Source organism: Dendrobates tinctorius, unplaced genomic scaffold (assembly GCF_039654945.1).
Source record: "Dendrobates tinctorius isolate UK_male_01 unplaced genomic scaffold, ASM3965494v1 ptg000251l, whole genome shotgun sequence".
In the NCBI taxonomy this organism is placed as follows: domain Eukaryota; kingdom Metazoa; phylum Chordata; class Amphibia; order Anura; family Dendrobatidae; genus Dendrobates; species Dendrobates tinctorius.
Genome location: NW_027361918.1, coordinates 5,579,220 through 5,606,804, shown reverse-complemented (window position 1 = coordinate 5,606,804; position 27,585 = coordinate 5,579,220). Strand labels below are relative to the sequence as shown.

At 51.0% G+C, this 27,585-nt stretch overlaps 1 protein-coding gene across 1 annotated transcript; it reads right to left on the bottom strand.

The window, feature by feature from the left end:
• Nucleotides 1-8: 8 nt before the first annotated feature.
• EIF2B4 (eukaryotic translation initiation factor 2B subunit delta) lies at nucleotides 9-26,683 on the bottom strand. Its single transcript, XM_073557787.1, has 13 exons — nucleotides 26,553-26,683; nucleotides 20,911-20,948; nucleotides 13,830-13,968; nucleotides 5,097-5,327; nucleotides 4,840-4,919; nucleotides 4,422-4,513; nucleotides 4,239-4,353; nucleotides 3,935-4,011; nucleotides 3,514-3,616; nucleotides 3,266-3,393; nucleotides 2,828-3,005; nucleotides 424-604; nucleotides 9-252 (listed from the first exon to the last, which is right to left on the bottom strand). Exons 1-13 carry the CDS (start codon nucleotides 26,572-26,574, stop codon nucleotides 53-55), a joined length of 1,584 nt encoding a protein of 527 aa, XP_073413888.1. The 5' UTR covers nucleotides 26,575-26,683; the 3' UTR covers nucleotides 9-52.
• Between the last annotated feature and the right edge of the window lie 902 nt (nucleotides 26,684-27,585).

The following is a 27,585-nucleotide window of genomic DNA, read 5'->3' as shown; positions in this document are numbered from 1 at the left end:
CTCCATAACACAGCAGATACAGGTTTATTAACACAGGAGCAGAGGGGCACAGCTACTGCTCCCCACTCTTCACCCGAAGCACCACCGGAACAGACGTGCAGGGGATCATGCCCAGGTCAGTGATCACCAGATCGACAAGGTCAGGAGGCGTCACGTCATACACCAGGTTCAGCAGCCGCAGCGATGTGTTCTTATCCCAGTCTTTCAATGGACATCTGCCCTTCCGGGTCACAATTAGATCATCAGGGTCATCTGCCAGGAGAACAACAGAACATAGAAGAGGGGGGAGCAGGATCAGCCTGGGCAGCGCGGCTGCAACCGGATCAGCCTGGGCAGCGCGTTCAAGCTCATGACTCCACTGATGATATGACAGCAGCAGCGCCCCTACTGGGTGAGAGGCAGGATCCTGACTGCTTGACTTACCCAACTCATTGGACACGAAGGAGTCGGTCTGGACCTTCTCGCAGAACTTGTAGGTCTCGCAGCACACCAACACTGGCACGTTGTGAGCCTTCGCTATCAGCGCGATCTGAGAGGTGCCCACTCGGGACATAACATATCCGTTCGCCAGCAGAGCGTGCGCCCCAAGGAACACCTTAGATACCTGAGGGTAGATCAGAATGTCACAATCAGGGCCCCGACAGTCACGTGGCCCTGCGATAACACAGCAGGAATAGAAAGCTCCTCCATCTAACTCATACACAGCGATACCTGCCCCGTATACATCATCCAGTGATGTCACATCACATGCATACCCCCGTATTCAGTATACACGAGTACTGCGCCTATGGGAGGTCACATTTCCTTGTATGAATACACATATAAATATAGTATATACAAGTGAAAAGGGTTTGTGTTTATAGTCTGCAATAACACTGAAAAAAAAAAATATATCCATAGATAATGCAGAACAACAATTATACAGAGCAAATATCGAAACCTTAAAACCCAACAGATCCTCCGACTGGTGCCGGCCATCATTCAGACCCCGGTACCCAACAGATCCTCCCTGACTGGTGCCGTCCATCATTCAGACCCCGGTACCCAACAGATCCTCCCTGACTGGTGCCGTCCATCATTCAGACCCTGGTACCCAACAGATCCTCCCTGACTGGTGCCGGCCATCATTCAGACCCTGGTACCCAACAGATCCTCCCTGACTGGTGCCGTCCATCATTCAGACCCTGGTACCCAACAGATCCTCCCTGACTGGTGCCGGCCATCATTCAGACCCTGGTACCCAACAGATCCTCCCTGACTGGTGCCGTCCATCTTTCAGACCCTGGTACCCAACAGATCCTCCCTGACTGGTGCCGTCCATCATTCAGACCCTGGTACCCAACAGATCCTCCCTGACTGGTGCCGTCCATCATTCAGACCCTGGTACCCAACAGATCCTTCCTGACTGGTGCCGTCCATCATTCAGACCCTGGTACCCAACAGATCCTCCCTGACTGGTGCCGGCCATCATTCAGACCCTGGTACCCAACAGATCCTCCCTGACTGGTGCCGTCCATCATTCAGACCCTGGTACCCAACAGATCCTCCCTGACTGGTGCCGGCCATCATTCAGACCCTCATATCCAACAGATCCTCCCTGACTGGTGCCGGCCATCATTCAGACCCTCATATCCAACAGATCCTCCCTGACTGGTGCCGGCCATCATTCAGACCCTGGTACCCAACAGATCCTCCCTGACTGGTGCCGGCCATCATTCAGACCCTGGTACCCAACAGATCCTCCCTGACTGGTGCCGGCCATCATTCAGACCCTCATATCCAACAGATCGTCCCTGAATGGTGCCGCCCATCATTCAGACCCCGGTATCCAACAGATCGTCCCTGAATGGTGCCATCCATCACTCAGACCCTCATATCCAACAGATCCTCCCTGACTGGTGGGGTCCATCACTCAGACCCTGGTATCCAACAGATCCTCCATAACTGGTGCCGGACATCATTCAGACCCTGGTACCCAACAGATCCTCCCTGACTGCTGCCATCCATCATTCAGACCCTGGTATCCAACAGATCCTCCCTGACTGGTGTCATCCATTATTCAGACCCTGGTATCCAACAGATCCTCCCTGACTGGTGCCAGCCTTCATTCAGACCCTCATATCCAACAGATCCTCCCTGACTGGTGCCATCCATCACTCAGACCCTCATATCCAACAGATCCTCCCTGACTGGTGGGGTCCATCACTCAGACCCTGGTATCCAACAGATCCTCCATGACTGGTGCCGGACATCATTCAGACACTGGTTTCCCACAGATCCTCCTTCACTGGTGAGGTCTATCACCAGTCAGGGAGGAAATGTGACCTCCCATAGGCGCAGTACTCGTGTATAGTGAATAAGGGGGAATCCATGTGATGTGACGTCACTATGGATGATATATATGGGGCAGGCATCACTGTATGAGCCTGATGAAGGAGCTGGACGCCGAGCTTAATAAATTACAATGGTTTTTAATGAGCAAACTTCTGAACTTCTCCTTCATATCCTCAGCAGCACTTTGTAATCCCATATTTGGGGTTTTCCCCCTTAATCTCTACACAGGGTCAAAGGTGGAGCAGAGACCATGGAGGATCCATCCCACAATGACCAGGGCTGTGCCGGAGCTGCAATCACCGACCTCAAGACCAATTGGGTGATCCACACATGGAGCGCGCTATTGTTTCTCCACTGTACAATGCAGAGGTAGCAGCCCCCCAATACGGACCAGAGGGGCATCAGATCTTATCCTCCAGAGCTGCGATCACTATTCTGCTGTTACATGGTGTCTTATCCTCCAGAGCTGCGATCACCTTGGCTCGTTTCTCACCTCAGGCAGGATGTAGGAGATGGCGGTGATCAGGATGTAGGTGCAGTGGATGCCACAGTTCACTAGTCTCCGCAGGGTCTCTCTCCCCTCCAGTTTTGGCCGACTGTCCACCACAATGACGCGGAACCTCTTGCCGCTGTTGTGTGCTTCGCAGAGGGTGAAGGTCACCAGAGAGGAACTGCCAGAGGACAAAATGGGGGCGTCAGAGCCCCTCAGGGAGGGTGAGGGGACCTCAGGCTGCGGAGCCCGGAGGGAGGGATGGGGGACACAGTGGGGGCGTCAGGCTGCAGAGACATGGAGAAGGTCAGGGACACAGCAGGGGAGTCAGGCTGCAGTGCCCCCCTGGGGTAGGATTAGACACACGGTGGGCACATCAGATTGCAGAGTCCCCCCCCTAAGGACGGGCAGAGGGTTGGGGACACAGCAGCCAACACTCACCAGCCGTACACCAGGATGACATCGTCCTCGCTGATCTTCTCGGACGCAGACTTGGCGATGGCCTGAGCCGCCAGCCTGATCTTCTCATGGATGAAGCCGTCAATGGAGAAATACAGGTGCTTCTTAGCCTTAAGGGGGAGAGGGGCCGTCAAGAGACTACAGGTCCCAGTGTTCACTCCCCAAGTAACACCAACATCCAACCTGCATGCACGTGGCAAAAAGGGTCCACGACGAGGGTCTGCACTCACCTCCTCCTCCCCCTTCTGGCTGCTGATGTTGGAGATTTCCTTCTTTATGTATTTGATGGCGTTTCCCATACTGGCTGACAGGGGGCGGCACTGAGACAGGAAGCTGCAATGTAAGAAAGAGGATGCTACAAGGGCCCAAATACAGCGCTGCCCCCAGGACTGCCCCACCCCCTACATCATCCACAGTGCTACCCCCACACGTCCTCACCATACATGCCCCCAGGACTGCCCCACCCCCTACATCATCCACAGTGCTACCCCCACACGTCCTCACCATACATGCCCCCAGGACTGCCCCACCCCCTACATCATCCACAGTGCTACCCCCACACGTCCTCACCATACAGGGCACCGTACTGGGCAGAGCGGCGGCCACCAGTAACCCCAGCAGTCATGTTTCTCCCCAGGACGGGCCCCTCACCTGATGGCCGGCTTCAGCTTGTTCACCAGGTCTCGTGCCAGGTCCTCGTGGGGCGGAGTGCTGTAATCCCGGATCACCTGTAAGGAGAGGATCAGATGAGGGCGGAGCTCAGAGTTCTGGTGGGTGGAGCTCCATGTGTTGGAGGTGGGGTCAGGATGAGAGCTGCATTCCTTGGAAAGAAAGTCAGTATTGGGGCAGAACTCAATTCTTTAGAGGGGTTGTGTGTCAGTATTAGGGCGGCGCTATGTTAGATGGTGAGGCGAATGGGGGGGCAGAGCTCCGTTCCTCAGGGGCGGGGTCTCACCTGTTTGAAGCAGTGTAGAAGGGCAATGCAGCGGGAATTGGAGCCGGTGACGATGCCCTGCGAGTACTGGAGCCCGAGCCGCACTACAGACGGATGTATCCCGGAGTTTGGGATGCTGGAAGAGACCAAGGAGGGATAAGCGAGGGATCTCTCAGCACTCCGCACCGCGGCCCACAGCCTCACCTCATCTGCTGGGTCAGGGGCATCTTGCGGCTGTACTGGTGCAGGTGGGAGAACAGGCTGACCTTCCTGCCGTAGTCGTGCCGATAGGGAACCTGCAAATACAAGGTCCCATGACTGCTCTAGTCACAGTCAGAGCTACGTCTCCCATACAGCACCACAGTAACAGAGGGAGGGGAAGCCCATCACTAAGAAGTGCAGCTCTGGAGGTGACTGGAGCATGAAGCAGAAGATCACAATCTGTGGACTCTTATCACTGCGGCCATTCACAGCAATGAACGCATCAGACCCAAACATACAGCAGGCAGACCCCCCCCAGCGCCCGAACTGCCTTCACCTGCTCGCTCAGCCTCTTCCACAGCGATCAACCACCTGCGCAGAGCGCTGCTCACATTCAGGGTTGAGGGATGGCTCTGCTCACCTGCTGCCTCTCCAGTTTCTTTGCCAACTTTTTTTGTGCTTCCGGATCATCCACAAGGACGTGTTCAGGGAGACGCTTCACTGCAAAAGAAAGGAACAGCAGAGCCTGAGACCAGGGGGCCGGAGAACGTGCCCCCTGCCCGCACTGCTCCCCAAGGAGATCACATCGACAAGAGCCACCTAAACAGGAGCCCACGTGGTGGAAGAGACAAAAGCTGCAGGGACACAGGAGAAGTAGAACAAGGAGGTCTCGCTCACCGGTTTGTCCCTCCGGGATCGACGCCTTCACCTTCGGGGGCGCTGCACTGGCATTTTGTTCCACCTTCTTAGTTTGTTTCTGGCAGCGCTCCGCTTCCTGCTTGGCTCGTCTCTCTGCTCGAAGCTCAGCCTTGGTCTTTCCCCCAGGTGGAGGCTCAGATATGACCGCAGCAGGGGATGGAGTGACAGGAGGAACAACAGGAGGAGGAACAGAGGGCGTAGAGGAATCGGCTACGAAAAGACAGAGGAGCAGCATATTACTGACTAAGCAAGGTGTGGTCGCGTATTTTGTGCATGCCAGCATCCGTATGGCTTGCAAAATGGACATTTACCGGTCTTTAGGCCTGCAAACTATTTAAATCATTAGCCTGCACCCTATTTATTGGCTCAGGAACAGGTGGCTGCCTCCATTCTGGCCATTTGTGACCTTGCCTTCACTAGGTGTGTTGGTGTTCTTTGTGCAAGCATGGCAGACAGTCTGAGTTTCAACACAACTGAGCAGGTTCTCTTCAACTGGCTTTTGTCACGCCGCTTTGGTCACCCATACCCTGTGATAGTGGATCCGCGGAGGAGGAGACGTATGTGGGTACATCCACTTTTGAGGCAACGACTCACAAGAGGTCATTTTCACCGCCTCTATTCTTCTCTGCGGGAGCATCCGGCTAAATTGTACCAATACTGTCGCATGAGCCTTGCCACATTTGATCGACTCTTGGAGACAGTGCGCCCTGGGATAACCTTTCAGGACACAAGGATGCGCAAAGCCATATCTGCAGAGGAGCGACTTCTACTCACAATACGGTATGTACTACACAACCACATTCTCTATGTTCGTAATATGTGGGCCAAAGTATGTGTATTTTCGGATTATTTTGGCCTCATCTTAGTCCACATATATTTAACCTTACAGACCATATTATGTGTAATATGTACTGAATATCACGTAGTCATTATGCTAGAAAATGTGTGTGTTAGTAGATCTGAAACCAAAAAAAGGTGTGTAGGTATGTAGCTGGTATTATCATTTTTCCCTTGTAAAATGTCCCTTTTCTGTTGGTCTTCAGCTTCCTGGCCACTGGCCTGTCTTATGCCGCCCTCCACCATGAGTTTCTGATTGGAAGATCTACCATTTCTGGCATAGTCAGGACGACATGTAGTGAAATCTGGACAAGACTCCATCAAGTGGTCATGCCCGAGCCCAGGATGGAAGACTGGTTGAGGATATCAAGGGACTTTGAGGAGGACTGCCAGTTTCCTAATTTTATTGGGGCCCTTGATGGCAAACATATCCAGGGACGTAAGCCGCCGAACTCTGGCTCCCAATTCTTCAATTATAAACAATACTTTTCTGTTGTATTGTTGTCTCTGGCCGACCCTCAATACAAGTTTATAATTGTTGACATTGGGGCCTATGGAAGGACGGGAGACTCTAGAGTCTTCAATACTTCCATTATGGCTCGGCGGCTACGCACCAACCAGTTGGATCTACCACCACCATGCCAGCTACCAGGCTCCCCCGAAGAATCAGTCCCTTATGTCCTTGTGGCAGATGAGGCCTTTCAGTTATCGCGCAATGTCATGAGGCCATATCCCCCGCGCAACCTTCACCACAAGCGCAGAATTTTTAACTTGCGCCTATCACGTGCTCGGCGACTGGTGGAGTGTTCCTTTGGCATTCTTTGGGCCAAATGGCGGGTACTCCAGTCTGCCATTCAGCTGAGTGAACAAAATGTTAATGAAGTAGTGAAAGCCTGTGTGGTTCTTCATAACTTCACCAGGATACATGACTGTTCCTCCTCTGATGGTGTTGTGCGTAGGCCGGACAATGTGCGCAGGGTGAGACCACCTATGAACCCTCAACGTAGACCGCTCTCTGGCCTCAAAGTGCGTGATATTTTCACAAATTTCTTTATGTCACCTGAGGGGGAAACTTCTTGGCAAGAGCATGCTGTCTCTATGTTATAAGTTTTTGGTTTTTGTGTGTTTAAATATATCTATCTTATGATTCTCTGACTGTTGAATTGCATTGGTAAGCGTATGTTAGTATGCTGACACCTTTTTTAAAATTGAGAAAGAGACATAAAATGTAGTAGACAAATGTTTACTTTTGCTTTTTTTTTTTTTTGGTGGAAAAACATTTTTGCCATATGCTACATGTTGCAGTGGCCTTTTTGCAGATGTTCAAATTTAGAAAATAAACATTTTCAGAAATACAACAAAACCATTAGGCAATACCAAAATGGCAACATTATAAATTTTGGTTGGTCGGGGGAGGAGAAGGCAGAAGACCAGCCTGTGTTTGCTGCTGGCTACTTTGCCCAACTTGGCCATCGCCCTGTGTGGGGGCATACTGTTGCCCATGATGTGGGTAGTGTACTGCCTCCTGGGATTGGGCTTGGTACTGGCCAGAGTGATACTGGAGAGGGCCCTCTTGTTGGCTCGGGTAGGCCCATGTCTCATACCCACCAATATAGCCATGTCGTCCCCAACCAGGTTGGGACCAGCCTCCAACACTGGGTGGGAACAAGTGGCCATATTGGTGAGGTTGGCTAGAGCCAGACATATGTGGCTGGTGTTGGAAAGGTTGGGTAGGGGGAGGAACGGGGTGAGGTGTAGGCCCACGTATTTGGAGGATCCTCAGAGCCTGCTTGAGCAAGCATGTGTGTGGGGTGTCTAAGGCGCATTAGATTTCTGGGTGAAAGCTGCCACCTCTCCAGATATTCAAATAACTCATATAGGGTATTGGGGTGTGTGATTGCATCAAACAGGATCTGAAAACATCCTAGAATACGGAGCCTCACCTCACGGGTAAGGGTACGAAGATAAAGGGCCAGGCTGCATGAGTATGCCTCCTCGCCATCATCATTATTGACTCTAGCCAGATAGTTCAGTACCCCTGTGTCTACATTGGTCCGGGTATCTTGGGCAGGAATCTGGCGCCTTCTTCGTCCTTGCCGGGATGGTCCAGCAGGCTGTGGGGAGCCCCGGATCTGGGCAGTTGGGCTGCTGCTGATGTTGCCCTGCTCCTCCTGTATGGCTGATGGTGCAGCAGCAGACGGTCCTGGTGGTTGGGTTTGTGGTGCAGGCACTGGGTTTTCCTGAGAGGAATCTTAACCCATGCTTCTTGGAGGGGGAGAAGATGGGCCAGCCACCTCTTCCCCTACAGACCCAAGATCTATGATGAGCTCAGTATCTGAGCCAGTTCCTCTCGCCGTAATGTTGGACTGAGTTCTGTTATGAAATAGAACAGAGCCAAAAATAAATACTTTACAGGGCCAAAAATAATGTATCGGTGTAATGTGGTGTGAGGCATCTACTTACGGTCTCAGATCCAGAATAGGAGCCAGGAAGGAGAGGCGGTCATAATAGACGTATTTCCTCTTTATGTGGCCCGCATCCCCACTCCTGGCCCGCTGCGGACGTTCCCGCCTGTATTGGTCGCAGATGCTGCGCCAGCGTCTCATCACATCTTCCACTGCAATGTGACAGGAAATATTCTCAATGTCACATATTTGCTATATAAAATTTGCTACCAGTAGTCTAGGCATGTGGCTTTCTGGGGTTTGTGCTTTCTACCCAGGGAGGCATATACAACTGGGGCATCCAGGCCAGATACACAGGGTCACAAGAGTTCAGGTATCAAGTAACTACACTTAATAACTTGGTTGGCTAGGAGGATGAGGAGCTTGTGGCCTGGGCCAAATGATGGCAGTGTCAAACCATGTGTCACATCAAAATCTACAAGCCTCATGAGGCACAAAGTCCAAGCACAGGAACGGGGGGGGGGGGGGGGGGCGATTCTCTATGCCTTTTTGGATGTGAGGTAATTTTAAACAGTTTTTGGGTTGTACTTACTCAGTTGCTGCTGTTCCTCTCGTGGCCGATCACCAAAATCGTGGAACATCTGGCGACATATGCGCCTCCATGACGCCTCCTTTCTTGCCCGGTTGGCATAATGGCCATCACGTTGGTCCCAGAGTTCGGGACGCTCCTGCACTAGTACAATCAGCATCTCCACATTGAGGAAATATGGCGCCATGACGCTGCTGTACTCCGTGGAGGCGTACTTCCTGGATGTCTGGAGCGCTTTTTGAGCTCATTTGCATGTCTAGGCTTCCTGATGATGGATTGGCCCATTTCCTGTCACCTTCCAAAAGACCTGCGTATTGCTCGCAGGTCACACGTGTGGTCAGTGTGAAATCCGTATTTTTTGCGCACCCATAGACTTGCATTGGCGTACTACGGGCGTTGTACGCTGACAATCGCTGCATGCTGCGATTGGCACGGACCGTAGAATACGGGCGAGAATTATATGGCTGATGGGAGCTGCCCCATAGAGAACCATTGGTCCGTGTGTAATGCGTGGTTTTTATGCCTCTCACTCGTCCGTATTCCTCTCTAGTGTGACCCCGGCCTAAGTCATTTCATAGTGGATAGGGAATATTGAAGCAAGGCTATGATCTCCAGATGACCCCGATGCAAGGGGAACCCCTTGATGTGAACAGGTCATTAAAGATTAATGACAGAGCAGGCACAGCTGACGGAGGAGTTTGGGGTTACGACAGATTTATGGCCGGTGGAGAAAACCTATCACCTCTAGCCTCAGCTTGAACAGAAAGGCAAGCCGATCACGTTAAAATCCTTGATCTGCCTTTGCAAATTAGGAATACTGGGTTACTATGGACGGCATAGATATGACCGATCTGATAGATTTTCTGAGTCATGATGAAGTGGGGAACGTAACACATTGTTTTAAGTCACTGGATGGTTGTGGCAGCATGTCCAAATGAATAACAATCAGATAGATGACAATATCCATGCCATGTTTCCCATCATATAATCGTTGAAGATGCCATAATTTTTTGAAGACCAGACACATCCCTGCCTAGCCCCGTTATCAGTCTTCAGAGGGGAGGTATGCGGATGTAACTTGTGTTAACAAACAAAAATGCCAAATTATAATCAGTGTCAGTCCTGGGAGACACAGAGCCAACCCTGCGCCATCAGGTTTAATACATTTCTTCAATTAATCCTCTTACACCAGAGTAAACTTCAAATGCTGCAGTGTACTGCGGTGAAGACCCGCCGGGTCCGTGCACTGCAACATACACTGCCGGCCAAAGGCCAGAAGCTGACACTAGCGTGCACGTGAATGGGGTAGTGACGTCACGGGTTGCCAGCGCTTCCACGGTCAAGTCGGCTGCCGGCTTCAGAAGAGGATGTACACGGCAGGGGAGTGCAGGGAAGGAGAGTAGAATCAAATTTTTATATATATATATTTATTTATTTATTAACAGCGGCAGAACGGTGGACATACAGCAGGGTGGGGCCCAGGATAATAGACATATTGGGATGTGGGATATACAGTCATGGCCGAAAGTGTTGGCACCCTTGACATTGTTCCAGAAACTGAAGTATTTCTCCCAGAAAATTACTGCAGTCACACGTTTTGTTATAAACAGATTTATTTCCTTTGTGTATAGGAAGAAGGAAAAGAAAAAAAGGGCAAATTGACAATGTCACAAAACTCTGAGCTTTGCATTGTGCATCTGTTTGCCACACAAGTATGGAGAACAGAAAAAGGAGAAGAAAACTGTATGAGGACTTGAGAACCAAGATTGTTGAACAATATCGACAGTCTCAAGGTTACAAGTCCATCTCCAGAGATTCTGATGGCCCTTTATCCACAGTGTGCAACATAAGCAAGAAGTTTACAGCCCGCGGCACTGTAGCCGATCTCCCTGGACGGCAGCGAAAAATTGATGAAAAGTTGTAATGCAGAATAGTCCGGACAGTGGATAAGCAGCTCAAATCACGTTCCTGAAGAAATTAAGGCTGCATGCACACGCTGCGGAAGCACCTGCGGATTTTTCCGTGTGGTTTGACACCTGGACAATGGAATAGGTGTCAAACCGCAGCAAAATCCGCAGAAAGAATGGACATGCTGCGGATTTCAAGCCGCAGCTTTTCCGCAGGGAGAAATCCGCAGCATGTGCACTGCAGATTTGAAAACCCATAGGAAAACATTATACTGTACACTGCCTGCGGAACTGCTGCGGATCCGCAGAGGCAAATCCGCTGTGGATCCGCAGCAGAATCCGCAGGGTGTGCACTAGGCTGACCGGATCTCATATGGGGGGGGGGGGGGGGGGAAATGTCAGAATCTTGTTCGTCTGGACCCCACAAAACGATTCCCCTTTCCAGATATTGAGAGAGCCAAAATTTGAGCTCGATCAAACGACGTTAACCCGTGCCGCTCGTCGCTCAAAGTTTGAAAAAATCCAAAATTGAGGTATTTTAAGATTTAGGTATTTTGCATAGTCTGTTAGACTATAAAGAATGTGACAACAACATTGCAGAAATAGCCCTGACCAAATTTTCGAACCATTTGTGGTATTTGAATGCAGAGTTGGTGGGATTATCGTTTTTTGATCCCACCATTACAGACAATGAAAAGTTGTTAATGGCTAATAAATTGCTCAGTAGCACAGATGAACCATCAGAGCACGCTAACCTACATGAGCTGATAATTTTACATAGTTATCTAATCTATTCTAGAGCTTTTGTTAAAGTAGTTTTTGAAACGTCAGAATATAATGCTCGGCATTTGCTTACAACTTGCAGGACATATTGCTTTTGTTCTTCATCTTTTGTCAGAAGGTCGTTAAAGTCGGTTACTTCCTACCTCTTAATTTTTCTTTCCTAACTTTTGGATTTACAACCCTAGCGTGCTCTGATGGTTCATCTGTGCTACTGAGCAATTTATTAGCCATTAACAACTTTTCATTGTCTGTAATGGTGGGATCAAAAAACGATAATCCCACCAACTCTGCATTCAAATACCACAAATGGTTCGAAAATTTGGTCAGGGCTATTTCTGCAATGTTGTTGTCACATTCTTTATAGTCTAACAGACTATGCAAAATACCTAAATCACCTCAATTTGGATTTTTTCAAACTTTGAGCGATGAGCGGCACAGGTTAACGTCGTTTGATCGAGCTCAAATTTTGGCTATCTCAATATCTGGAAAGGGGAATAGTTTTGTGGGGTCCAGACGGACAAAATTCCGACATCGATTTTTTGCGGTCACCCTAGTGTGCACATACCCTAAAGCTGTCCTTCAGGCTCAAGGTGCATCAGAGCAAATCATCAGTACATATGTAAAAGAAGTGAAACACTACGGCAGAACACCAAGGAGAACCCCACTGTTGACAGACAAAAAAGCTAGACTGCAGCTTGACAAAATGTTTCTGGGAAAGAGTCCTGTGGACAGAGACCAAAATAGAGCTTTTTGGTAAAGCACATAATTCTACTGTTAACACAAAACTGAATGAGGCTTACAATGAAAAGAACAGCACCTACCGTCAGATATGGTGGAGGTTCACAGATGTTTTGTGGTTTTGCAGCCTCTGGCACTGGGTGCCTTGACTGTGTGCCATCCATCATGAAATCTGAAGATTTCCATAGGATTTTGTGTGGCAAAGTAGTGCCCAGTGTGAGAGCCGAGTTTGAGTCCTAGACCTTGACTCTTCCATCAGGACAATGACTACAAACATACTTCAAGAAGGCCCCAGAAATGGATGGAATCAAAGCATTGGAGAGTTCAGAAGCAACAGCAATGAGTCCAGATCTAAATCCCATTGATCACCTGTTGAGGGATCTTAAAATTACTGTTGGGAGAAGGCACAAGTGAAGACATGAGAGATCTGGAGCAGTTTATAAGATGCATCGCCCAAAATTCCAGTTGAGCGGTGGAAGAAGCTTCTTGATGGCTAGAGGAAGTGATTGATTGCAGTTATTTATGCCCATGGATGTGTGGCCAGCCAATTGTTTGGGTTGTATGTGAAATAAATTTTAATTCGCCTTTTTTTCCTCTGTGTATTTGAACAACAAAAACACAAAACAAGTGTAATGACAAGGTTCCACCCCTCAGTGTGTCCGAGATGCAGGTACGGACAGCTCAGGCGTCCAGTCTGTTAAAGGGGCGTGCTGAAGCTGCCTGTGTTGATTGACAGCTCGGCCATCCAACCCAAGACTGGGAGCTGCTGACTGCATGCAGGTGGTCATTGTCCCAGGCGATTGCCAGGCTACTTAACATGACTGATACTCCCAGACCGCGGCCATTTGAGTTCAGTCTCTCTGTGCTTTACAGTCTGTTCATAAATCTTTTGTTGTCCGACAAAGGACCTCGTTCTCACAATTCGCCTGTTTAACCCCTTATGCTCTGATCTGCCATCTCCTGGTATTCTAACCTTGGAACTTTACCTGACTACGCCTTTCTCTCTTCCTTCGGCTTATGACCTACCCTCCTAGCTTCTGACCTCGGACTCTAACTATTCTCACAACTTGTCCGTTAAGGTGACTCAAAGTTAAAACGCAACTGCAATAATTTACTGGGAGAAACATTTCATTTTTGTGGAACAATTTCAAGGGTGCCAACACTTTTGGCCATGACTGTATATTGAAGGATAGAACCAGGATGTGGAAGATGTATACCAGGAAGGAGCCCAAAATGGGGGAGGAGGTGCAACTCTTATGTCCTTATAGGATTCAGAATTTTACAAGACCCCATACCTCTAACCACCATGCAGGGGGTCAGTGGTGTATTGGGGGGGGGGGGCTCAGGTCCATATTTTTGCACAGTGGGACAGATTTCAGTTAAGCCACTGATAATAGTAATCAATAAGCTTCCGGCAAGGAGTACCGCAATCTAATAAGTCATAAACACAAACCTATATGGGGGACACTCTCTGGCCCCCCACCTGCCGAGGGCACCACAGAGGCTGCCGCCTTCTCCTTGCTCTTCTTCTGCAGCTTTTTTTCCTTGCGTAATCGAAGCTTTTCCTCCTTTGAGAGCTCTTGAGCCTTCAACTGGACACAGAGGTCAACATCACATCAGCTCTGAAAGCTCCCCCCATAAACACCCCGACACCTCCCCCAATACACACCCAAAGCTTACACAGGCCCCAAGCACCTCCCCAATACACACCCACACCCCAAGCACGTCCCAAAATACACACCCCCAACACATCCACACCTCGATCTTCCACACACCAACACCTCCCCAATACACACCCACACCCCAAGCACCTCCCCCAATACACACCCAAAGCTTCCACAGGCCCCAAGCACCCCCCCAATACACACCCACACCCCAAGCACTTCCCAAAATACACACCCACACCCCAAGCTTCCACAGACCCCAACACGTCCCCCAATACACACACCCCGATCTTCCACAGACCAACACCTCCCCAATACAAACCCACACCCCAAGCACCTCCCCCAATACACAGACCCCAACACCTCCCCCAATACACAAACACACGCCGAGCTTCCACAGACCCCAACACCTCCCCCAATACACACACACACACGCCGAGCTTCCACAGACCCCAACACCTCCCCCAATACACACACACACACACGCCGAGCTTCCACAGACCCCAACACCTCCCCCAATACACACACACACACACGCCGAGCTTCCACAGACCCCAACACCTCCCCCAATACACACAGACCCCAACACCTCCCCCAATACACAAACACACGCCGAGCTTCCACAGACCCCAACACCTCCCCCAATACACACACACACGCCGAGCTTCCACAGACCCCAACACCTCCCCCAATACACACAGACCCCAACACCTCCCCCAATACACAAACACACGCCGAGCTTCCACAGACCCCAACACCTCCCCCAATACACACACACGCCGAGCTTCCACAGACCCCAACACCTCCCCCAATACACACACACGCCGAGCTTCCACAGACCCCAACACCTCCCCCAATACACACACACACACACACACACGCCGAGCTTCCACAGACCCCAACACCTCCCCCAATACACACACACACACACACACGCGCCGAGCTTCCACAGACCCCAACACCTCCCCCAATACACACACGCGCCGAGCTTCCACAAACCCCAACACCTCCCCCAATACACACACACACGCCGAGCTTCCACAGACCCCAACACCTCCCCCAATACACACACACGCCGAGCTTCCACAGACCCCAACACCTCCCCCAATACACACACACACGCGCCGAGCTTCCACAGACCCCAACACCTCCCCCAATACACACCCACACCCCAAGCAAGTCCCAAAATACACACCCCCAACACATCCACCAATACACACACACACACCTCCCCAATACACACCCACACCCCAAGCACCTCCCCCAATACACACCCAAAGCTTCCACAGGCCCCAAGCACCCCCCAATACACACCCACACCCCAAGCACTTCCCAAAATACACACCCACACCCCAAGCTTCCACAGACCCCAACACGTCCCCCAATACACACACCCCGATCTTCCACAGACCAACACCTCCCCAATACAAACCCACACCCCAAGCACCTCCCCCAATACACACAGACCCCAACACCTCCCCCAATACACAAACACACGCCGAGCTTCCACAGACCCCAACACCTCCCCCAATACACACACACACGCCGAGCTTCCACAGACCCCAACACCTCCCCCAATACATACACACACACGCCGAGCTTCCACAGACCCCAACACCTCCCCCAAAACACACACGCCGAGCTTCCACAGACCCCAACACCTCCCCCAAAACACACACACACTCCGAGCTTCCACAGACCCCAACACCTCCCCCAAAACACACACACACTCCGAGCTTCCACAGACCCCAACACCTCCCCCAATACACACACACGCCGAGCTTCCACAGACCCCAACACCTCCCCCAATACACACACACGCCGAGCTTCCACAGACCCCAACACCTCCCCCAATACACACACACGCCGAGCTTCCACAGACCCCAACACCTCCCCCAATACACACACACGCCGAGCTTCCACAGACCCCAACACCTCCCCCAATACACACACACGCCGAGCTTCCACAGACCCCAACACCTCCCCCAATACACACACACGCCGAGCTTCCACAGATCCCAACACCTCCCCCAATACACACACACGCCGAGCTTCCACAGACCCCAACACCTCCCCCAATACACACACACGCCGAGCTTCCACAGACCCCAACACCTCCCCCAATACACACACACGCCGAGCTTCCACAGACCCCAACACCTCCCCCAATACACACACACGCCGAGCTTCCACAGACCCCAACACCTCCCCCAATACACACACACGCCGAGCTTCCACAGACCCCAACACCTCCCCCAATACACACACACGCCGAGCTTCCACAGACCCCCAACACCTCCCCTAATACACACGCGCCGAGCTTCCACAGACCCCAACACCTCCCCCAATACACACACACACACACGCGCCGAGCTTCCACAGACCCCAACACCTCCCCCAATACACACACACGCGCCGAGCTTCCACAGACCCCAACACCTCCCCAATACACACACACACGCGCCGAGCTTCCACAGACCCCAACACCTCCCCAATACACACACACACGCGCCGAGCTTCCACAGACCCCAACACCTCCCCAATACACACACACACGCGCCGAGCTTCCACAGACACCAACACCTCCCCCAATACACACACACACACACACACGCGCGCGCGCCGATCTTCCACAGACCCCAACACCTCCCCCAATACACACACACGCGCCGAGCTTCCACAGACCCCAACACCTCCCCCAATACACACACACGCGCCGAGCTTCCACAGACCCCAACACCTCCCCCAATACACACACACATGCCGAGCTTCCACAGACCCCAACACCTCCCCCAATACACACACACGCGCCGAGCTTCTACAGACCCCAACAACTCCCCCAATACACACACACACACACGCGCGCCGAGCTTCCACAGACCCCAACACCTCCCCCAATACACACACACACACACACACGCGCCGAGCTTCCACAGACCCCAACACCTCCCCCAATACACACACACACACGCGCCGAGCTTCCACAGACCCCAACACCTCCCCCAATACACACACACGCGCGCGCGCCGATCTTCAACAGACCCCAACACCTCCCCCAATACACACACACGCGCGCCGAGCTTCCACAGACCCCAACACCTCCCCCAATACACACACACACACACGCGCGCGCGCCGATCTTCCACAGACCCCAACACCTCCCCCAATACACACACACGCGCCGAGCTTCCACAGACCCCAACACCTCCCCCAATACACACACACGCGCCGAGCTTCCACAGACCCCAACACCTCCCCCAATACACACACACACGCCGAGCTTCCACAGACCCCAAGCACCTCCCCCAATACACACAGACCCCAACACCTCCCCCAATACACACACGCCGAGCTTCCACAGACCCCAACACCTCCCCCAATACACACACACACACGCCGAGCTTCCACAGACCCCAACACCTCCCCCAATACACACACACGCCGAGCTTCCACAGACCCCAACACCTCCCCCAATACACACACACACGCCGAGCTTCCACAGACCCCAACACCTCCCCCAATACACACACACACACGCCGAGCTTCCACAGACCCCAACACCTCCCCCAATACACACACACACACGCCGAGCTTCCACAGACCCCAACACCTCCCCCAATACACACACACACACGCCGAGCTTCCACAGACCCCAACACCTCCCCCAATACACACACACACACGCCGAGCTTCCACAGACCCCAACACCTCCCCCAATACACACACACGCCGAGCTTCCACAGACCCCAACACCTCCCCCAATACACACACACGCCGAGCTTCCACAGACCCCAACACCTCCCCCAATACACACACACACACACACACGCGCCGAGCTTCCACAGACCCCAACACCTCCCCCAATACACACACACACACACACGCGCCGAGCTTCCACAGACCCCAACACCTCCCCCAATACACACACACACACACACGCGCCGAGCTTCCACAGACCCCAACACCTCCCCCAATACACACACACGCCGAGCTTCCACAGACCCCAACACCTCCCCCAATACACACACACACACGCCGAGCTTCCACAGACCCCAACACCTCCCCCAATACACACACACACGCGCCGAGCTTCCACAGACCCCAACACCTCCCCCAATACACACCCACACCCCAAGCACGTCCCAAAATACACACCCCCAACACATCCACCAATACACACACACACACCTCGATCTTCCACACACCAACACCTCCCCAATACACACCCACACCCCAAGCACCTCCCCCAATACACACCCAAAGCTTCCACAGGCCCCAAGCACCCCCCAATACACACCCACACCCCAAGCACTTCCCAAAATACACACCCACACCCCAAGCTTCCACAGACCCCAACACGTCCCCCAATACACACACCCCGATCTTCCACAGACCAACACCTCCCCAATACAAACCCACACCCCAAGCACCTCCCCCAATACACACAGACCCCAACACCTCCCCCAATGCACAAACACACGCCGAGCTTCCACAGACCCCAACACCTCCCCCAATACACACACACACACGCCGAGCTTCCACAGACCCCAACACCTCCCCCAATACACACACGCCGAGCTTCCACAGACCCCAACACCTCCCCCAAAACACACACGCCGAGCTTCCACAGACCCCAACACCTCCCCCAAAACACACACACACTCCGAGCTTCCACAGACCCCAACACCTCCCCCAATACACACACACGCCGAGCTTCCACAGACCCCAACACCTCCCCCAATACACACACACGCCGAGCTTCCACAGACCCCAACACCTCCCCCAATACACACACACGCCGAGCTTCCACAGACCCCAACACCTCCCCCAATACACACACACGCCGAGCTTCCACAGACCCCAACACCTCCCCCAATACACACACACGCCGAGCTTCCACAGACCCCAACACCTCCCCCAATACACACACACGCCGAGCTTCCACAGACCCCAACACCTCCCCCAATACACACACACCGAGCTTCCACAGACCCCCAACACCTCCCCTAATACACACGCGCCGAGCTTCCACAGACCCCAACACCTCCCCCAATACACACACACACACGCGCCGAGCTTCCACAGACCCCAACACCTCCCCCAATACACACACACACGCGCCGAGCTTCCACAGACCCCAACACCTCCCCAATACACACACACGCGCCGAGCTTCCTCAGACCCCAACACCTCCCCAATACACACACACACGCGCCGAGCTTCCACAGACCCCAACACCTCCCCAATACACACACGCGCCGAGCTTCCACAGACCCCAACACCTCCCCCAATACACACACACACACACACACACGCGCGCCGAGCTTCCACAGACCCCAACACCTCCCCCAATACACACACACACGCGCGCCGAGCTTCCACAGACCCCAACACCTCCCCCAATACACACACACACGCGCCGAGCTTCCACAGACCCCAACACCTCCCCCAATACACACACACGCCGAGCTTCCACAGACCCCAACACCTCCCCCAATACACACACACGCGCCGAGCTTCTACAGACCCCAACACCTCCCCCAATACACACACACACACGCGCGCCGAGCTTCCACAGACCCCAACACCTCCCCCAATACACACACACACACACCGAGCTTCCACAGACCCCAACACCTCCCCCAATACACACACGCGCCGAGCTTCCACAGACCCCAACACCTCCCCCAATACACACACACGCGCCGAGCTTCCACAGACCCCAACACCTCCCCCAATACACACACACGCGCCGAGCTTCCACAGACCCCAACACCTCCCCCAATACACACACACGCGCCGAGCTTCCACAGACCCCAACACCTCCCCCAATACACACACACGCGCGCGCGCCGAGCTTCCACAGACCCCAACACCTCCCCCAATACACACACACACGTGCGCGCCGAGCTTCCACAGACCCCAACACCTCCCCCAATACACACACACACGCGCGCGCCGAGCTTCCACAGACCCCAACACCTCCCCCAATACACACACACGCGCCGAGCTTCCACAGACCCCAACACCTCCCCCAATACACACACACACACGCGCCGAGCTTCCACAGACCCCAACACCTCCCCCAATACACACACACATGCCGAGCTTCCACAGACCCCAACACCTCCCCCAATACACACACACACATGCCGAGCTTCCACAGACCCCAACACCTCCCCCAATACACACACACACACACACACACATATGCCGAGCTTCCACAGACCCCAACACCTCCCCCAATACACACACACCCCGAGCTTCCACAAGCCGCAAAACCCCTAAGGGTATGTGCACACATTGTGGATTAGGGCTCATACTCACATGATTTCTCATGCAAGTCTCTTGTGTGAAAACCTGGCACTGCTGCCGGCACTGGGACTGGAGCGTGCGGATACATGCATTTCTACATAGCCGCACGCTCCGGTCTAAGTGCCGCAGGCAGTGCCAGGTTTTCACACAAGAGACTTGCAAGTAAGTATGAGCCCTCACTTGGCAGAAAACGCAGGGCAAAACACTTGCGGTTTTTCTGCGGATTTGTTTTTTTGAACTTTCTGGCTGAAGGATAATTTGTATGTGCCAGAATGGAAACCGCAGCTGCGGATCCGCAAAAAGAATTGACATGCTGCGGAAAATAAACCGCTGCGTTTCCGCGTGGAATTTTCAGCAGCATGTGCACAGCGTTTTTGCTTCTCCCATTCATTAACATTATGTGCACAACGCACTGCGGATTTGATACAGTTCCACGCGTCCAAAAACGCATCAAAATCCGCAACGTGTGTACATATCCTTAAATTAGGAACACAAGCACACAATATTTAAGAGAAGTTCCCAAACCCAACCCAGTCACCAGCGCCAAAATCCTACCTTCAACGGCGCCGAATCCATCCTCTGCTTATCCGCATCTGTGCAAGACAAGAAAAGAGATAAAAACCCTCCCACCGGACTCCTAGCACCGCCGTACTGATATATCTAATAATTATATATACAGTACAGACCAAAAGTTTGGACACACCTCATTCAAAGAGTTTTCTTTATTTTCATGACTATGAAAATAATAGATTCACTCTGAAGGCATCAAAACTATGAATTACCACATGTGGAATTATATAATTAACGTGTGAAACAACTGAAAATATGTCTTATATTCTAGGTTCTTCACAGTAGCCACCTTTTGCTTTGATTTCTGCTTTGCACACTCTTGGCATTCTCTTGATGAGCTTCAAGAGGTAGTCACCGGAAATGGTTTTCACTTCACAGGTGTGCCCTGGTTTAATAAGTGGGATTTCTTGCCTTATAAATGGGGTTGAGACCATCAGTTGTGTTGTGCAGAAGTCTGGTGGATACACAGCTGATAGTCCTACTGAATAGACTGTTAGAATTTGTATCATAGCAAGAAGAAAGCAGCTAAGCAAAGAAAAACGAGTGGCCATCATTACTTTACGAAATGAAGGTTAGTCAGTTTGAAAAATTGGGAAAACTTTGAAAGCGTCCCCAAGTGCAGTGGCAAAAACCATCAAGCACTACAAAGAAACTGGCTCACATGAGGACCGCCCCAGGAAAGGAAGACCAAGAGTCACCTCTGCTGCGGAGGATAAGTTCATCCGAGTCACCAGCCTCAGAAATCACAGGTTAACAGCAGCTCAGATTAGAGACCAGGTCAATGCCACACAGAGTTCTAGCAGCAGACACATCTCTACAACAACTGTGAAGAGGAGACTTTGTGCAGCAGGCCTTCATGGTAAAATAGCTGCTAGGAAACCACTGCTAAGGACAGGCCACAAGCAGAAGAGACTTGTTTGGGCTAAAGAACACAAGGAATGGACATTAGACCAGTGGAAATCTGTGCTTTGGTCTGATGAGTCCACATTTGAGATCTTTGGTTCCAACCACCATGTTTTTGTGTGACGCAGAAAAGGTGAACGGATGGACTCTACATGCCTGGTTCCCACCGTGAAGCATGGAGGAGGAGGAGGTGTGATGGTGTGGGGGTGCTTTGCTGGTGACACTGCTGGGGATTTATTCAAAATTGAAGGCATACTGATCCAGCATGGCTACCACAGCATCTTGCAGCGGCATGCTATTCCATCCGGTTTGTGTTTAGTTGGACCATCATTTATTTTCCAGCAGGACAATGACCCCAAACACCCCTCCAGGCTGTGTAAGGGCTATTTCACCAAGGAGAGTGATGGGGTGCTACGCCAGATGACCTGGCCTCCACAGTCACCAGACCTGAACCCAATCGAGATGGTTTGGGGTGAGCTGGACCGCAGAGTGAAGGCAAAAGGGCCAACAAGTGCTAAGCATCCCTGGGAACTCCTTCAAGACTGTGGGAAGACCATTTCTGGTGACTACCTCTTGAAGCTCATCAAGAGAATGCCAAGTGTGCAAAGCAGTAAGCAAAGCAAAAGGTGGCTTCTCTGAAGAACCTAGAATATAAGACATTTTCAGTTGTTTCACACTTTTTTGTAAATTATATAATTCCACATGAGTGAGAGACAGACCAGACAGACCAAGTATTTGATCCCTTGCTAATTTTGTAAGTTTGCCCACTGTCAAAGACATGAACAGTCTAAAATCTTAAGGGTAGGTTAATTGTAACATTGAGAGATAGCATATCAAAAATAAAATCCAGAAAAATCACATTGTATAAATTATATAAATGTATTTGTATTTTGCAGTGAGAAATAAGTATTTGATCCCCTACCAACCATTAAGAGTTCTGGCTCCTACAGACCAGTTAGACGCTCCTAATCAACTCGTTACCTGCATTATAGACAGCCGTCTTACATAGTCACCTTTATAAAAGACTCCTGTCCACAGACTCAGTCAGACTCTGACCTCTGCAACATGGGTAAGACCAAAGAGCTTTATAAGGATGTCAGGGACAAGATCATAGACCTGCACAAAGCTGGAATGGGCTACAAAACCATAAGTAAGACGCTGGGTGAGAAGGTGACAACTGCTGGTGAAATAGTAACATAATGGAAGAAATCCAAAATGACTGTCAATCGACACCAATCTGGGTCACCATGCAAAATCTCACCTTGTGGGGTATCCCTGATCATGAGGAAGGTGAGAGATCAGCCTAAAACTTCATGGGGGGAACTTTTTAATGATCTCAAGGCAGCTGGGACCACAGTCACCAAGAAAACCATTGGTAACACATTACGCTGTAAACATTTACAATCCTGCAGTGCCTGCAAGGTCCCCTGCTCCAGAAGGCACGTGTGCAGTTCCGTCTGAAGTTTGCCAGTGAACACCTGGATGGTTCTGTGAATGATTAGGAGAAGGTGCTGTGGTCAGATGAGACAAAATTTGAGGTCTTTGGCATTTACTCATCTCGCTGTGTTTGGAAGAGAAATGCTGCCTATGACCTAAAGAACACCATCCCCACTGTCAAGCATGGAGGTGGAAACATTATGTTTTGGGGGTGTTTCTCTGCTAGCAGCACAAACTACTTCACCGCATCAATGGGAGAATGGATGAAGCCATGAACAGTAAAATCCTGAGTGACAACCTCCTTCCCTCCGCCAGGACACTAAAAAAGGGTTGTGGCTGGGTCTTCAACAAGACAATGACCCAAAACATACAACCGAGGCAACAAAGAAATGGCTCGAAAAGAAGATCATTAAGGTCATGGAGTGGCCTAGCCAGTCTCCAGACCATAATCCCATAGAAAACTTATGGAGGGAAATGAAGCTCCGAGTTGCCAAGCGACAGCCTCAAAATCTTAATGATCTAGAGATGATCTGCAAAGAGGAGTGGAGCAAAATTCCTCCTGACATGTGCGCAAACCTCATCATCAGCTACAAGAAACCTCTGACTGCTGGGCTTGCCAACAAGGGTTTTACCACCAAGTATTAAGTCTTGTTTGCCGGAGGGATCAAATACTTATTTCTCACTGCAAAATGCAAATAAACTTATATAATTTATACAATGTGATTTTCTGGATTTTATTTTTGATATTCTCTCTCTCAATGTTACAATTATCCTTCCCTTAAAATTATAGACTGTTCATGTCTTTAAGAGATCTACACGCACACAGTGTCGTCTCCTCTATTATACGTTATACACGCACACAGTGTCGTCTCCTCTATTATACGTTATACACACAGTGTCGTCTCCTCTATTATACGTTATACACACAGTGTCGTCTCCTCTATTATACGTTATACACACAGTGTCGTCTCCTCTATTATACGTTATACACACAGTGTCGTCTCCTCTATTATACGTTATACACACAGTGTCGTCTCCTCTATTATACGTTATACACACAGTGTCGTCTCCTCTATTATACGTTATACACACAGTGTCGTCTCCTCTATTATACGTTATACATACAGTGTCGTCTCCTCTATTATACGTTATACACACAGTGTCGTCTCCTCTATTATACGTTATACACACAGTGTCGTCTCCTCTATTATACGTTATACACACAGTGTCGTCTCCTCTATTATACAGTGCCTACAAGTAGTATTCAACCCCCTGCAGATTTAGCAGGTTTACACATTCGGAATTAACTTGGCATTGTGACATTTGGACTGTAGATCAGCCTGGAAGTGTGAAATGCACTGCAGCAAAAAAGAATGTTATTTCTTTGTTTAATTTTTTTTAAAATTGTGAAAAGTTTATTCAGAGGGTCATTTATTATTCAACCCCTCAAACCACCAGAATTCTGTTTGGTTCCCCTAAAGTATTAAGAAGTATTTCAGGCACAAAGAACAATGAGCTTCACATGTTTGGATTAATTATCTCTTTTTCCAGCCTTTTCTGACTATTTAAGACCCTCCCCAAACTTGTGAACAGCACTCATACATGGTCAACATGGGAAAGACAAAGGAGCATTCCAAGGCCATCAGAGACAAGATCGTGGAGGGTCACAAGGCTGGCAAGGGGTACAAAACCCTTTCCAAGGAGTTGGGCCTACCTGTCTCCACTGTTGGGAGCATCATCCGGAAGTGGAAGACTTATGGAACTACTGTTAGCCTTCCACGGCCTGGACCGCCTTTGAAAGTTTCCTCCCGTGCCGAGGCCAGGCTTGTCCGAAGAGTCAAGGCTAACCCAAGGACAACAAGGAAGGAGCTCCGGGAAGATCTCATGGCAGTGGGGACATTGGTTTCAGTCAATACCATAAGTAACGTACTCCACCGCAATGGTCTTCGTTCTAGACGAGCCCGTAAGGTACCTTTACTTTCAATGCGTCATGTCAAGGCTCGTCTACAGTTTGCTCATGATCACTTGGAGGACTCTGAGACAGACTGGTTCAAGGTTCCCTGGTCTGATGAGACCAAGATCGAGATCTTTGGTGCCAACCACACACGTGACGTTTGGAGACTGGATGGCACTGCATACGACCCCAAGAATACCATCCCTACAGTCAAGCATGGTGGTGGCAGCATCATGCTGTGGGGCTGTTTCTCAGCCAAGGGGCCTGGCCATCTGGTCCGCATCCATGGGAAGATGGATAGCACGGCCTACCTGGAGATTTAGGCCAAGAACCTCCGCTCCTCCATCAAGGATCTTAAGATGGGTCGTCATTTCATCTTCCAACAAGACAACGACCCAAAGCACACAGCCAAGAAAACCAAGGCCTGGTTCAAGAGGCAAAAAATCAAGGTGTTGGAGTGGCCTAGTCAGTCTCCTGACCTTAACCCAATTGAAAACTTGTGGAAGGAGCTCAAGATTAAAGTCCACATGAGACACCCAAAGAACCTAGATAACTTGGAGAAGATCTGCATGGAGGAGTGGGCCAAGATTACTCCAGAGACCTGTGCCGGCCTGATCAGGTCTTATAAAAGACGATTATTAGCTGTAATTGCAAACAAGGGTTATTCCACAAAATATTAAACCTAGGGGTTGAATAATAATTGACCCACACTTTTATGTTTAAAATTTATTAAAATTTAACTGAGCAACATAACTTTTTGGTTTGTAAGATTTATGCATCTGTTAATAAATCCTGCTCTTGTGTGAAGTTTGAAGGCTCTAACTTATTTGCATCTTATCAAACCTGCTAAATCTGCAGGGGGTTGAATACTACTTGTAGGCACTGTATGTTATACACACAGTGTCGTCTCCTCTATTATATGTTATACACACAGTGTCGTCTCCTCTATTATACGTTATACGCACAGTGTCGTCTCCTCTATTATACGTTATACACACAGTGTCGTCTCCTCTATTATACGTTTCACACACAGTGTCGTCTCCTCTATTATACGTTACACACACAGTGTCGTCTCCTCTATTATATGTCATACACACACAGTGTCGTCTCCTCTATTATATGTTATACGCACACAGTGTCGTCTCCTCTATTATATGTCATACACACAGTGTCGTCTCTTCTATTATATGTTACACACAGTGTTGTCTCCTCTATTATATGTTACACACACAGTGTCGTCTCCTCTATTATATGATTCACCTATATAGATTGTATTACAGGCGGTTACTGTCGCACTAGGACACTGTACACACAGGTCGGCGCGGTCGCTCACCCGTTTCTCCGGTCTCCTTCATGCTCCTCTTCCCGGTGTTTCCGGTGTGGAATCACAGCGCAGCCACGCTGACAAACGACGCACGCGCAGTATTGGCGTCTGGCAGCGGGTTTATGTACTGGCAGATCAGCCAATTAGCAGTGACGTACGACGTGATGACGCAAGCGCAAAGGCCGCCATCTTTAGTGCGGGAATCTTTGACAGAACAATGTAAGATGATAGTAGCAGAGCGACCTAGCCCCTCCTACATCACGTGACCTTACTATAGTCACCCGACCCCTCCCCCGTTCCGTGCCCACAGTGTATAATCCTTCCCTGCCACGTGACCTGTCGCGGTGTAATAACCCCCTGTCACGTGCTGCTGTCGATGTTATTATCTCCTGTTCCCCTCCCCATCACTTCTTCTTCTCTGATGTCTTCCTGGTGTAGTTCCTCCTCTCAGTGTTGGTGACATTGTGGTGATATCTCTGGTGGAGGTGGCAGCTCCCTCCTGTCAGCCGCGCTCACTGAGTCTTCTCACTCTGCAGCCCACTCTGCACTGTGTCTCGGAGGTGATTGTGCCTCGTCTCCTCCATTCCAGAGGTGGCGGCTCCTCGGACCGCACAGCCGGGGCCGCCCTAGGGTGAGGTCACCGGTGCTTGTGCTGGTGTCACCGGTGCAGGACGGCGCTGTCTGCTGGGGCGGCCTGTAATCCAGAAACCGCCCCAAGAGCATTGTGGGTAAGATCACGAGAAGAACGGCGGCCCTGTCTGTACAGAAGTCAGGACAAGAGTCCCCGAGGCGGCCGAGCTGGTGCGCCCCACCACCACACGGCACCGGACACAGCGGCGGCCCTATCTGTACAGAAGTCAGGACAAGAGTCCCCGAGGCGGCCGAGCTGGTGCGCCCCTCCACCACACGGCACCGGACACAGCGGCGGCCCTGTCTGTACAGAAGTCAGGACAAGAGTCCCCGAGGCGGCCGAGCTGGTGCGCCCCACCACCACACGGCACCGGACACAGCGGCCCTGTCTGTACAGAAGTCAGGACAAGAG